At 34.7% G+C, this 12,679-nt stretch overlaps 2 protein-coding genes across 2 annotated transcripts; one reads left to right on the top strand and one right to left on the bottom strand.

Annotated features, from left to right (window-relative positions):
* Positions 1 to 5,841: 5,841 nt before the first annotated feature.
* Positions 5,842 to 8,603, top strand: LOC144561039 (short-chain dehydrogenase PC-15-like). Its single transcript, XM_078310259.1, has 3 exons — positions 5,842 to 6,274; positions 6,840 to 6,999; positions 8,172 to 8,603. Exons 1-3 carry the CDS (start codon positions 5,878 to 5,880, stop codon positions 8,506 to 8,508), a joined length of 894 nt encoding a protein of 297 aa, XP_078166385.1. The 5' UTR covers positions 5,842 to 5,877; the 3' UTR covers positions 8,509 to 8,603.
* Positions 8,604 to 9,354: 751 nt separating this feature from the next.
* LHCB6 (light harvesting complex photosystem II subunit 6) lies at positions 9,355 to 10,722 on the bottom strand. The gene is made up of 2 exons (XM_078310260.1): positions 10,357 to 10,722; positions 9,355 to 10,077 (listed from the first exon to the last, which is right to left on the bottom strand). Exons 1-2 carry the CDS (start codon positions 10,575 to 10,577, stop codon positions 9,528 to 9,530), a joined length of 771 nt encoding a protein of 256 aa, XP_078166386.1. The 5' UTR covers positions 10,578 to 10,722; the 3' UTR covers positions 9,355 to 9,527.
* Between the last annotated feature and the right edge of the window lie 1,957 nt (positions 10,723 to 12,679).

The following is a 12,679-nucleotide window of genomic DNA, read 5'->3' as shown; positions in this document are numbered from 1 at the left end:
GCACATTTTAATATGTATATCATGTTGAGTATTTTGAATCGACTGTTTAAACTTTGTAAACGGAGATAGAGACGTGAGGTATAGTTGGGGCACAAAACCAATAATGCATTTTAACCCTACTCATATATATATATACACACACATACGTACGTACATATACATATATGTATGCAATTTGAACTCGACTAAATCAAACGAATTAAACAAATTGAGTAGATCACCTCGAGATATGTCATTTAGGTTGACTAATGAGTTACATACAAATGAGAAGTTGACACTTAGGATTTATACATAGAATAATTATAATTTCTCTCACCTATCCATTTCTCATTTCTTTCTCTAACTAACTAACTTTTTATTTTAACTATAACTACCATTTCTAACAACATTTATTTCTTTCATCTTTCTCTCTTGCTCTTCCACCTCCATCTTCTTCTCCCACCTTCGCCTTTGTCCTCTCTCCCACCTCCGCCTCCGTCTCCCTCTCCCACCTATGACTCCGCATTTCTCTCCCACCTCTGCCTCTACCTCCCTCTCCCACCTCCCCCTCCGCTTATGTTTTCCCATCGATAAACTCCATCTCTCTCCTACCTCCCATCCTCTCCCACCTTCACCTTCGCCTCCGTTTTTCTCGTCTATGTGTGCTGCTCCCACTCCAGTGGACGTTTTGCCGGAGATCATCCGTCACTCCATCCCAATTAAGCACGTCTCTGCTAGGATTGAATACTTCAATGTGTATGAATGAATACTTGAGCACGCCTCTGCCGGATTAGATCCATCACTATAGACATATCAAAATATTTTTGTATCTGTGGATGCAGTTAATCCATTTCATGTCTATATTCTCCTTCCTCATGAAGTAGCGAGTTATTTGCAAGAACAAAGTTTTATTAATGGTGAATTAAGACACTGCATACTAAGAAATGATTTAAAAAAATTTCAAAAAAATAGAGGTATACAAATGAATACTTGATGTCATAGGAATGAATACTTCAACGTGTATGAATGAATACTTGATATCTTAGGTATGAATACTTGCGTGACAAGATATGAATACTTGTGCAACAGACAACTCGAAAGTATGTCATCATCGATAACATTTGAAAGATAAAATTGTGTAGAAAACATTCGTGGTTTTAGATTTGTAAAATTTCTCACATATCGTCAGAAATATTGTTTAGATTGAACGGAGAAGAAAATATCACCTCTAAAAATATGTAAAAGATGGATGAGTGGATGTGTCCAATTTTTTTATTTACACTTGCACGACGATGATGAATATTTTCAATACTTGCATGACGAGACATGAATACTTGTGCAATGGACAACTCGAATGTATGTCATCATAGATCTCCTTTGAAAAACAAAATTGTATAGAAAAACATTCATGGTTTTAGATTTGCAAAATTCCTCACAGATCATCAAAAATATTGGTTAAATTGAACGGAGAAAAAAAATCAGATCTAAAAATGTATAAAACATGGATGAGTGATGTGTCCAGTTTTTATATTTGTACTTTCACGATGAGGATGAATACTTTCTCGATGAGGTATGAATACTTATGCAACGGACAACTCAAAATATGTCATCATGGATCCGTAGAAAACATTCGTGATTTTAAATTTGCAAAATCCTCACCGATCGTCATAAATATTGATTAGATTGAACGAAGAAAAAAAACCACCTCTAAAAACGTGTCAATGTTTTTTAAATACTTGAAATCTTTGGTATGAATACTTGATGCATTATATATATGAATATTTGATGCATTATATATGAATACTTGCGCGCGTCAGTTGTAAAATCTTTCAAATATTAGGTGGTTCCCAAATAGTACGTGGTCCCCCCAAGATAGTTAGTAGTTATTCAAGTAGTTAATGATTAGGGGATGAAATGAGTGATTGTTACGGGGAGACAGCTGGGTACTCCCTTATGTATATATATATATATATATATATATATATATAGAGAGAGAGAGAGAGAGAGAAAGAGAGAGAGAGAGATAGGCTAATGTGCTTCCATAAGCACTTGGCCCGAAGTGCTGCCACCCCATTTTCGATTTTTCAAAATCCAAACAGTCGATCCGAACCATTCATCTTGTTCTCCATATTAATATCTGCTTGGAGACCAAATTTTACATTTTTTGGAATTTTTTTGCTATTTATTAAGCCACTTTGAAAATCGCTGATCCAACGGTGGCTTGCCAAACAGTAAAATCAGGGGTTCACCGTTGGATCAGCTATTTTCAAAGTGGCTTAATAAATAGCAAAAAAATTCCAAAAAATGTAAAATTTGGTCTCCAAGCAGATATTAATTTGGAGAACAAGATGAACGGTTCGGATCGACTGTTTGGATTTTGAAAAATCGAAAATGGGGTGGCAGCACTTCGGGCCAAGTGCTTATGGAAGCACATTAGCCTATCTCTCTCTCTCTATATATATATAGAGGTGGGCTACGGTGAGTTGCGAAGTAAAACGCGTTTCTACTTCACACCGTATTTTTATTTTGAAAGTCCAAACGACCGATCCGAACCGTTAGATATTTAATCCATATTGAAATGTGCTTGGAGACAAAATTTTACATTTTTTGGAATTTTTTTACTATTTATTAAGCATTTTTGAAAATTGCTGTTTTGCTGTGAACAGTAAAAAACAGTAAAATTTTCTGGACCATCAGATCAGCGACTTTCAAAATTGCTTAATAAATAATAAAAAAATTCCAAAAAATGTAAAATTTTGTCTCCAAGCACATTTCAATATGGAGAACAAGATGAATGTTTCGAATCGACATTTTGAACTTTAAAATCACAAAATATGAGCATGAAGTAAAATAGTCGCTTTACTTCGCAACTCACCGTAGCCCGCCTCTATATATATATATATATATATATATATATATATAGAGAGAGAGAGAGAATATATATATATATATATAGAGAGAGAGAGATGGGCTATGGTGCATTGCAATGCATAGGCACCCTTGTGCATTGGACCATAAATCACCGATTCAAAGTCCAAATGACCGAACCAAACCGTTCATCTTGTTCTCCATATTAATATGAGCTTGGAGACCAAATTTTAAATTTTTTGGAATTTTTTTTACTATTTATTAAGCCACTTTGAAAATCGCTGATCCGGTGGTCCAGAAATTTTTACTGTTCATCCGGATTTTCATATTTTCAATAAATCTAAAAAAATAGTAAAAAAATTTCAAAAAATGTAAAATTTGGTCTCCAAGCACATATTAATATGGAGAACAAGATGAACGGCTTGGATCGGTCATTTGGACTTTGAATCGGTGATTTATGGTCCAATGCACAAGGGTGCCTATGCATTGCAATGCACCATAGCCCATCTCTCTCTCTCTCTCTCTCTCTCTCTCTCTATATATATATATATATATATATATAGAGTGGCTAATATGCATTCGGTTGCATATGGACCGAAGTGCTTACGGTCCAAATTTGATTTTTCAAAATCCAAACGGTCGATCTGAACCGTTCATCTTGTTCTCCATATTAATATGTGCTTGGAGACCAAATTTTATATTTTTCTGAATTGTTTTACTATTTATTAAGTATTTTACAAAATTGTTGATCCAACGGTAGCTTAACAAAACAGTAAAATCAGCAGCTACCGTTGGATCAACAATTTGGTAAAATACTTAATAAATAGTAAAAAAATTCATAAAAATATAAAATTTGGTCTCCAAGCACATATTAATATGGAGAACAAGATGAAAGGTTCAGATCGACCGTTTGGATTTTGAAAAATCAAAATTGGACCGTAAACACTTTGGTCCATATGCAACCGAATGCATATTAGCCACTCTCTATATATATATCTACATATATATATATATATGGTTCTGGTACGCTGACAAAACTTCATACCAGTGCAAACCGGAACGGACGTTAGACCTTATATGGCTAAAAATTACATATTTAAATAAGAGTAAGGCTACGGTGTTATGAGTTGCATAGAGGGCCTCTACGCAATGGCTCAATATTCGAGTTTTCAAAATCCTAACGGTCGATCCGAACTGTTCAGCATGATCTCCATATGAATATGTACTTGCAAACCAAATTTTACATTTTTAAAAAAAAATTTACTACTTTTTTAGATAGGTAGAAAATTACTTGATCTAAAAAATTCTGCACTATTCAGATATTTAATTTTCTACATATTTAAAAAAAGTAAAAAAATTCTAAAAGTTTTAAAATTTGGTTTGCAAGTACAAATTTATATGGAGATCATGTTGAACGGTCGATTCGAACCGTTAAAATTTTAAAAACTCAAATATTGACCCGTTACATAGAGATCATCTATGCAACCCATAGCACCTTATCCTTACTCTTTAAATAAATAATGTGGTACCTGATTATCTGTGCTACGAAGTGTATATAAATATGGCGTATCTTTTAGATAACTCGAATTAATCCGAACAAATTGAAAAATGTATAGAGATGTCATGGTTTTCTATGGACTTGGGGTATTTTATATGTATTGAGGGATTGACTTATAATGTTTTTTTTTTATGACATCGGATTACATTATATATTTTTAAAGTTCAAATAGTCGATTAAAACTGTTCAACTTGATGAATATATTATAATGCGCTTGCAAATCAAATTTTATATATTTTTTTAATTTTTTTTACTATTTATTAAGATGGGTAAACAAATTCAATGATATGAAAATAACGATTTTATAAAATACTTAATAAATAGTAAAAAAAATTCAAAATAATGTAAAATTTGATCTGCAAACACATTTTAATATATACATCATGTTGAATGTTTTAAATCGACTATTTGAACTTTAAAATTTATGAAAATATAAAGTATAATCGGGTGTCATAAAATAGGTGCGAGTATCTAGATCCCTCCTCTTATATTTTTATACTTGAGTCGTTTCATCCCCCTTATTTTCTGTATCATTTTAGACACAAAAAAAATTATACTTTTGGTTTAGTTAAGAATGAATATTACTATGTCAGATGGATTTTAAGAAGGCTTTTGATAATGTTGAATTAGTGATTTACATGGATTATTTTGAAACTTTGTTAAGAGATTTATTTGGGCTTATATGGACCGAAATAAATAGAAAGACTTTGTCAGAGAGCCAGGAACCAACAAACCCTTTTGCAGCATTTGATCACACGAACGAACCCATGCAAATTTCCACAGCATTTGTGGGAACCCAGTCTGAATCCTCTGTTGTACCTCAAATTTTGAGTTAGGGTCTCTTTAATATTCCTGAGTTCGGGTGTTTTTAATATTCCTGCCGGTTCTGATCGAACGGTCTGAATTCAAACAGAAATTTTGAGGTATTGTTGAGGTAGGCTTAGTTTAGTGGATATTTATCTGTGGCAGCTGGGAACTGTTCCACTAGCTGAGGAGACAAGATTCTCTGAAGTACCTCAAATTTTGAAGTTATATCCGGACCGTCTGATCATAATCTGGGCCGATGAGGCCCAAGATGGAATGCAAGGATCCTTTTCATTTCGTGCTGAATCAGATCAAACGGTTCTGATGCAAACTTAAAATTTGTGTTACCCTAGGATCAAAATTTCTTGATTACAGGAGGCGAAGGGATCCGAATCTGCTGAAATCCAAGGTCAGTACTGTTCACCCTGAAATCCATGCAATCCGAATCCAGCCGTCAAACTGTTTCGAGATACGTGCAAGAAAAAACCAGCTGTTTTGAGATGCGTTCTCGAAAAAATTGAATGGCTGGATTTCGGATGGCAGGAATTTCAGGTAAACAGTACCCGATTTCAGAATTTCAGCTGATTTATTTCCTAATCGATGAGTAGAAATAAATAGAAGAATTATAATCCCTGGATTTAACTGTTTAGCTTAGCCTGTCTCCATTAATGGCTACCAGAGAAACCACCTCCACCTCGCCAGATCTCTCTTCTCCATTAATGTCTCCTTCTCATACTCCATCCGGACCAGTCGTGTTCATCACGGGCTGTACAGATGGAGGAATCGGACACGCTCTTGCTCGCGAGTTCGCCTCCAGAGGATGCGAAGTGATAGCGACATCTCGATCTCTGCAATCGATGAAGGGACTTGAAGGAGAGGCTAGGGTTTCAGTGAAGGCACTGGATGTGAGGTCACTGGAGAGCATAAGAGAGACAGTGGAGAGTGTGATCAAGGATTTTGGAAGAATCGATGTGTTGGTTAATAACGCAGGAGTTCATCTCGTGGCGCCATTGATTGAAGCGCCTATGGATTCCTTTCACATGGTTTTCGATACAAACGTCTATGGTAAGAACTAAGAAGGGTTTCTTTTGGGGTAATGATTTAACAGAGCAGTTTTGGTTTCATGCAGCACACGGTATGTGGAATTAAAACAGTGTTTGTGCGCTGCATGAAGCCAAACAAGCTCTGTTAGAATCTTTCTGGAACTAACTAGCTTATGGAAATCTTGCTGGAACTAACTAGCATGTACTGGTCATACTGGTACAATCCAAGAAACATCAGTATATACAGTAGGCACATACTGGTAGAGAATTGGATGTAAATGCACTGAAATAAATCGAAGAAAAAATAAAAATTCAACTCCTTGACTCAACATTTCGTACTTAATTATATAATTGCATGGAGATCTTGCTGGAACTAACTAGCATGTACTGGTACAAATTACCCAAGAAACATCAGTATAGACAGTAGGCACATATTGGTAGAGAATTGGATGTAAATGCACCAAAATATATAAAAAATAAATCCAAAAATTAAACTCCTCGACTCATTCAAGTGACATTTTATTGGTTAGTGCCTCAACACTTCCTTGTTAATTATATACTGGTATGCATTTGCTGTAAATTTGTAGGCCCCATGAGGTTGATACAAGCTGTTGTGCCCCACATGATAGAGAGAAGGGAGGGTAAAATCATAAATGTAGGAAGTATTACTGCTTTGGCTCCTGGACCATGGGCTGGTGTTTACTCTGCATCAAAATCCGCACTTCACGCTCTAAGTGACACATTAAGGTTAGCGATAATAAATTGAATGAAAAATAATCATCCAGGCAGTACCAATTTTAGCAATTTTAGTGATAATAAATTGAATGAAATGCTCATGAAATTTAAAACTTTTTTGGTTCATTAATTAAAAAATTGGAAGTGGAATAAATCCTTAAATGCATCATATGTTATTCGTACATTTTTCTTCTTTGTCTATCACATGAAGTATAGTTTACTCTTTACTTAAAATGAGAGTCTTTGGTTGCTTTATTTATAGCATCCAACCTATATAAAGTAAAATATAGAATGTGTTCTTCTATACTCAAGAAGTTAGGTGGCGTAATTTAGATCCAAACCTTCCCCACTTATGCCTCCAAGTTAGGTGGTGTTTAAATATGTATATATATATCTTGGCCTCCAAAGTTGGGCAGCACTCAGTAGGCTGAAAAATTGCAAAAAAATTATTGAGCTGTATAATCATAGAGAACAATGAGTGAGGCTATGATACTATGCATAGCGTGGATAGGTCCATACTATGGATTAATATCTTCATTTTTAAAAATGATCACCTTAAAAACGGAGATATTGATCATGTTGAACTTTTCAAATCGACTTTTTTTAACCTTAAAAACGGAGATATTGATCCATAGTACGGACCAATCCGTGCTATGCATAGTACCATAGGTCTTGAACTCTTGACTTGCTGATGAACTGTGTCGATTTTGGTTAATCAGAGTAGTTATTGTTTTCATAGCTACGAGCTTCTGACTTAGCCGAGCCTGATCCATCCTGACCCATCATAACACTTAATATGGATTTTTTTTTTATTTAGAAATAAAATATTATTTTCTGGTGGAAAGGGAAAGAATCGGGTAGGTTTTTGAAAAATAGGTAACACCAGAAAATTGTTTTGGTGCAAACAGTTTTTGTAAGGGGAAATTTCATGTATATCCCTCAAAAACTTTGAAATTACATATTTTCCCAACTAAAATTCATAATATATCATATTTACCCTTCTGAACTTCAAAAACTCTCAAATTTACATATTTTAATGTCTTTTCTGTTAAAACTCATTCTAAATTTATGAAGTACCCATTTTACCCTTCATTAACAAATAAAAACTATGTATGTAGTCTTGTAATTTGGTCGGTTTTCAAGGGCAAATGGGTCATTTCTCTAATTCTGATATTACTTTTCAGATTGGAACTTAGAAGCTTTGGTATTAGTGTGACGACAGTTGCACCCGGAGCAATAAAATCAAATCTCGGGAATTCCTCTATAGAAAGATATAACAAGATAGCCGATTGGAAGTACTATAAAGGATTTGATTCGGCACTCAGGGCTAGAACGGACATTTCACAAGGCCCTAAATCAATTGCAGCTGATGTGTTTGCTAAAAAGACGGTTGCATCAGTACTAAAAAGAAACCCTCCTCCTTGGTTCTCTTATGGCCCATTTTCAACTATTTTTGGCATTCTCTATTATCTCCCCTTGTTTATTAGGGATCACTTCTATAGACGAGTAATGAAATGTTAGTATATGTCTTTGTCTTTGTACTTCTTATGAAAATAATGGGGAAATGTTCAATATGGTTCTCTAGCACAATTGATAAATCATGCTATGTTGTTCAATTTCCATTCTTTTTTTTAATATAGTTAAATTGGCACTGTTATAATTAACTGAACTTGTATGATTATTGGTGTTTTGTAAGTACTCAGGAGTTCAAAAGAATGGACAATTATATATGTATTATTAATGTTTTGATTCAAACAATTCTATTACATGATCAATAATGTGCTTGAACAGTACATAGTAGGTTTTTCCTATCTATGTAATGTAACCAATTAATCTGGTAAAATGCGTTTTCCAAAGTTTTTAGTTTCAGTCCATCTCAGTCCTGCCTCATTCAATTTATTTAAACAGTATATTTGAGTCAATTACAGTGTCCAAATTTATAAAGCCAAAGGCCCGTTTAGAACAAATTGAACTGGTAAATTTGTTTACATCCTACCAGTTCAAGTAACTTGGTCCAGTGATGTGGAACCATGTCCATAAGTTTGTACAATATATGATTTGTATTCACATAATTTCCTTTTCCTAAAATTTCAAGTTAAAGAAAGGGGAAGACAAATTCAGTAAGTCTGTTCGGCGCCGTTTATCTGTTTAAACTAAAAGGGATAATTTTAATATAAATCGCATGCACCAATTTTAAAGCAAATCTAACGGCTTTTGAGCAAATATCAGACGGAATTTAATCTAGTGGCCATCGGAACGCCTCTGGTTCCTAAAGAAAGAAATATGAACAAGTCACTATGATAACAGTTTAAAGTACCAAATACTACTTACTGCACAAGAGATGTATATATATCCATACATCATAGTATCATACTCTACGCTTAATTATAAATTACATTGCAATTGTACATGATCATACACATCCCCAGTGTGTTTGCCAACTAATGCCACACAAAGAAGAACAAAAAAAAAAAAAAAAAAAACCCATCTCAATGCCCAACTTGAGAAAGATTTTTTTAGGATTTTCTCACATTAAAAATTTATAACCCTAGGGCACCAAGAGGGGTTTTTCCCTGCCCGGCCTCGAAGTAGAAGATGAGCATGGCGAGCATAGCGAGCCTTGCGTGCTTGATCTCGGCTAACTTCAACCTCTCCAACTTCTCTTCATCTGGCACGTACACGCCGTTCTGGATGGCCCCGGCAAAAGACAATGGGTCGAAGAATTTTCCTCCGGGGTAACCTTGCTCACCCGTGGAATTGGCGAAGTTCTCTGCCGTGCGGGACCAGGGTGTGGCCCACTCAATGGATTGTGAGTCCGGGTTGAAGAAGTCGACCCAACGTTTCGACTCGACCCATCCCATGAGGATGAGTTGGGTTCCTAAGAGAGTACCAAAGGAGAAAGGAGCAATAGCACCTGGGTCGGCACCGGCCTGGAACCAAGGAATACCACTCCAGGCTTGGCCAACGAAGATACCGAGAACTGCTGCCATGGCCCACCGGCCGTGAATTAGCTCGGCTTCCCGGTACCATTTTAGGAAGGCCGGGTCTTTGCCTAAGCCAAGTGGGTCGAATCCGAAGTCGCCCGGGAGTCTAGAGTGTCAAAAGTTTAGACCTTAGTGTTAGTTGTTAACAGAGAAACTTTCTCTTGAAATTTTGTTACTTGTTTAAATTTGAAGCATGTTGTTTTGAAAAAATAATCTAATTTTTAAGTTTAAAGCCTAGAAGATTTACTGTCTTGTTTTACATTTCGGACAGCTTTGTAACCACATTTGTTTATAGATAAAATATTTGAACAAATTCACATAAGAGGGCTTCAAATATTATATTTAGTTTGCACAAAATCAAAAGTAAACATGTAATATAACTTACGATCCGTCGAGCCATGAGGGGTTGATAAACTCGGCGTCGCTCTTGAATGCCGGAATCCACGACTTTTTGGAGGTAACGGCTGCCATGACCACGACTGATCTACGTGCACTGCCATTCTTGGTACCGACAATCGGTACGTTAAAAAGGTTCCGACGTGAGCCCGAAACGAAGGGTGTAGAAATCCCTTGTAGCACAACTGCAGAGCTAGAAGCCATTGCCATGATTAATTGATTGATTCTACAAGGTTATTTTCTTTTTTGTGCAAGTTGTGTTATGAGGTATTAGAGTAGCACTTTGGTAAGAGAAGGTGGAGAGAGATAAAGACACAAAATCTAAAGTGGAAATCTGGGTTGAGCCATGGAGGATAGATTATTGGCCAATGGGAGTGATCTCTACATCCAATTGTGCTTCTCTTTGGCTGCCACGTGGACACCAATGCGACCACTAGTTCTTGGTCCTTTAGGATTCCATGTATAAATAAATGTCTTTATGGGTTTTAGGTTTTCTGTGGCATGTACATGCTGCAGCTATGTTACTCTGGTACTTCATAATAGTTCTGTATTCGTATTCAATATGTATTGTATTACTGTATTGATATATACTAGTATTGTATTGTTGTATTGATATCAGTATTGTATCGCCTGATATATGTATCATGTTGAAAATTGTCGTATCATTGTATCACGTATTGTATCCGATATAATACCCGTATTAATTCGTACCCATATCCAGTGGCGGAGCCACTGAATTTTGAAATACGGTATCAAGTTTGTATATAGATGGTTTGGATTTGAGTTTTGTCTATTCCTGATTGAATCAAAGCTCTCGATTAGTGAAATTGGCCGAGTCGTTACAATTTTGGTAGTTTTTCATTTATCTATTTTGAAATATTCCGACAAGAAGAAGGTTAATAAGAATGGTATAATAATGGGACTACAATAAATTTGTTATTTTTTTGTGAAAGAAATAGACTAAAATATTTTATAAAGTAATATACTGAAATTTAATGTAATGTATTAAATTATTTTTATTATGTTTAACTATTTCAAAATGAGCTGAATTTTAATAGAAGAGTCTTGTGAACTATGCTTCAAAGTAAACATTAAAAAAAAATCAAGTTTTCGATCTAATTCGGTGGATTTCTACCGATTTTCTCGATTTTAATTTATGGTTAATTACCGATTCCGCTTCCAATGAAAATTATTTTATAATATTTTATAATTTAATAATTTAAATAAAATAAAATTATAATAATTAATATAATAATAATTTATTTTGCCTACCCCTGATGAAAATCCTGGCTACGCCACTGCCTGTATCCATGCAACATAGACATGCAGAAATTTTTATTTATAAAAGTAATATAAAAATAATATAAAGTAATAGATAAATTGCATGAAAATTTTGATTGCATAAAAGGAGTTTGTTTCTTTAGGAAATATTAAAGATACCTGAAAAATTTTCATTTGCTTCTTTGGAATCAAAATCTGAAGGTTATAGTAATATATTATTTTTAAATAGTCTATAAATAAATAAATAAAAAATGCGTTTGTGGTAACTGTGGGGAATTATGGGCTTCCAGGCCCATAATATATCCAGGCATAACACGTGTATACATGTACAAACAATAAGAAAGAAAATAATGAATCCGGCTATAATTTTCGGATCAAATAAATATCCGGATCCGAATCTGCAAATTATCCGTTCCGTCGAATTTAGATATTGATAGTAAGCGGATTCGGTGCGAATTAGGAGCGAATTCTGACTGTATAATTCGGATCCGTTTACACGTAATACCAAACAAAATAAATGCTAGGATTCCAACATTTGAATGTTGTAATATGATATATTTATAATTTTGATTCCATCATATCATTCATTTATTTATATAGTTGTTTCGCTCCCAAAAGGGGATATTATTATATTGGTATATCAGTATATATATCTCACCTCTTTTCCATATTTCCCTATAAATCAAGAATCCTCAGGAGAGAAAATCCTGAGGCTTTAATTGAACAACACACACAGAGACAAATGTGTCAATATATGTAGGTTTACAAATTTAATCTTTGAAGTATATGAGACAAATTAAGTTTAATCTTATTAAGTGGACTACAAAGTACATGGGTTTCAGATCAAAGGACTTAAAATCTCTAGGGTTCTCTCCGCAAGAGTTCTCAAGTGATAGGCCAATACATGAATGCGTATCCTCTGCATTAACTCAAAAGGGAATCTTTTGAATTAATGAATTTGAGCCGTCTGATTTTACACCGAGTCAATCTAGCACCTGCTTATAACATTGGGGACCTTTCAATATTAGTGC

Source organism: Carex rostrata, chromosome 10 (assembly GCF_964058835.1).
Source record: "Carex rostrata chromosome 10, lpCarRost1.2, whole genome shotgun sequence".
In the NCBI taxonomy this organism is placed as follows: Eukaryota; Viridiplantae; Streptophyta; class Magnoliopsida; order Poales; family Cyperaceae; genus Carex; species Carex rostrata.
The sequence above is the reverse complement of the archived record's forward strand: the minus strand, read 5'-3'. Positions and strand labels throughout refer to the sequence as shown.

What these genes read in the sequence shown, in the direction of transcription:
- LHCB6 (XM_078310260.1), bottom strand. Translation starts at nt 10,577, where the DNA reads ATGGCAATGGCTTCTAGCTCTGCAGTTGTGCTACAAGGGATTTCTACA. An exon ending in CCCTCATGGCTCGACGGATC is followed by an intron (nt 10,078 to 10,356) that starts GTAAGTTATATT and finishes TTGACACTCTAG; the next exon opens with ACTCCCGGGCGACTTCGGAT.
- LOC144561039 (XM_078310259.1), top strand. Translation starts at nt 5,878, where the DNA reads ATGGCTACCAGAGAAACCACCTCCACCTCGCCAGATCTCTCTTCTCCA. An exon ending in TTTCGATACAAACGTCTATG is followed by an intron (nt 6,275 to 6,839) that starts GTAAGAACTAAG and finishes GTAAATTTGTAG; the next exon opens with GCCCCATGAGGTTGATACAA. An exon ending in GCTCTAAGTGACACATTAAG is followed by an intron (nt 7,000 to 8,171) that starts GTTAGCGATAAT and finishes ATTACTTTTCAG; the next exon opens with ATTGGAACTTAGAAGCTTTG.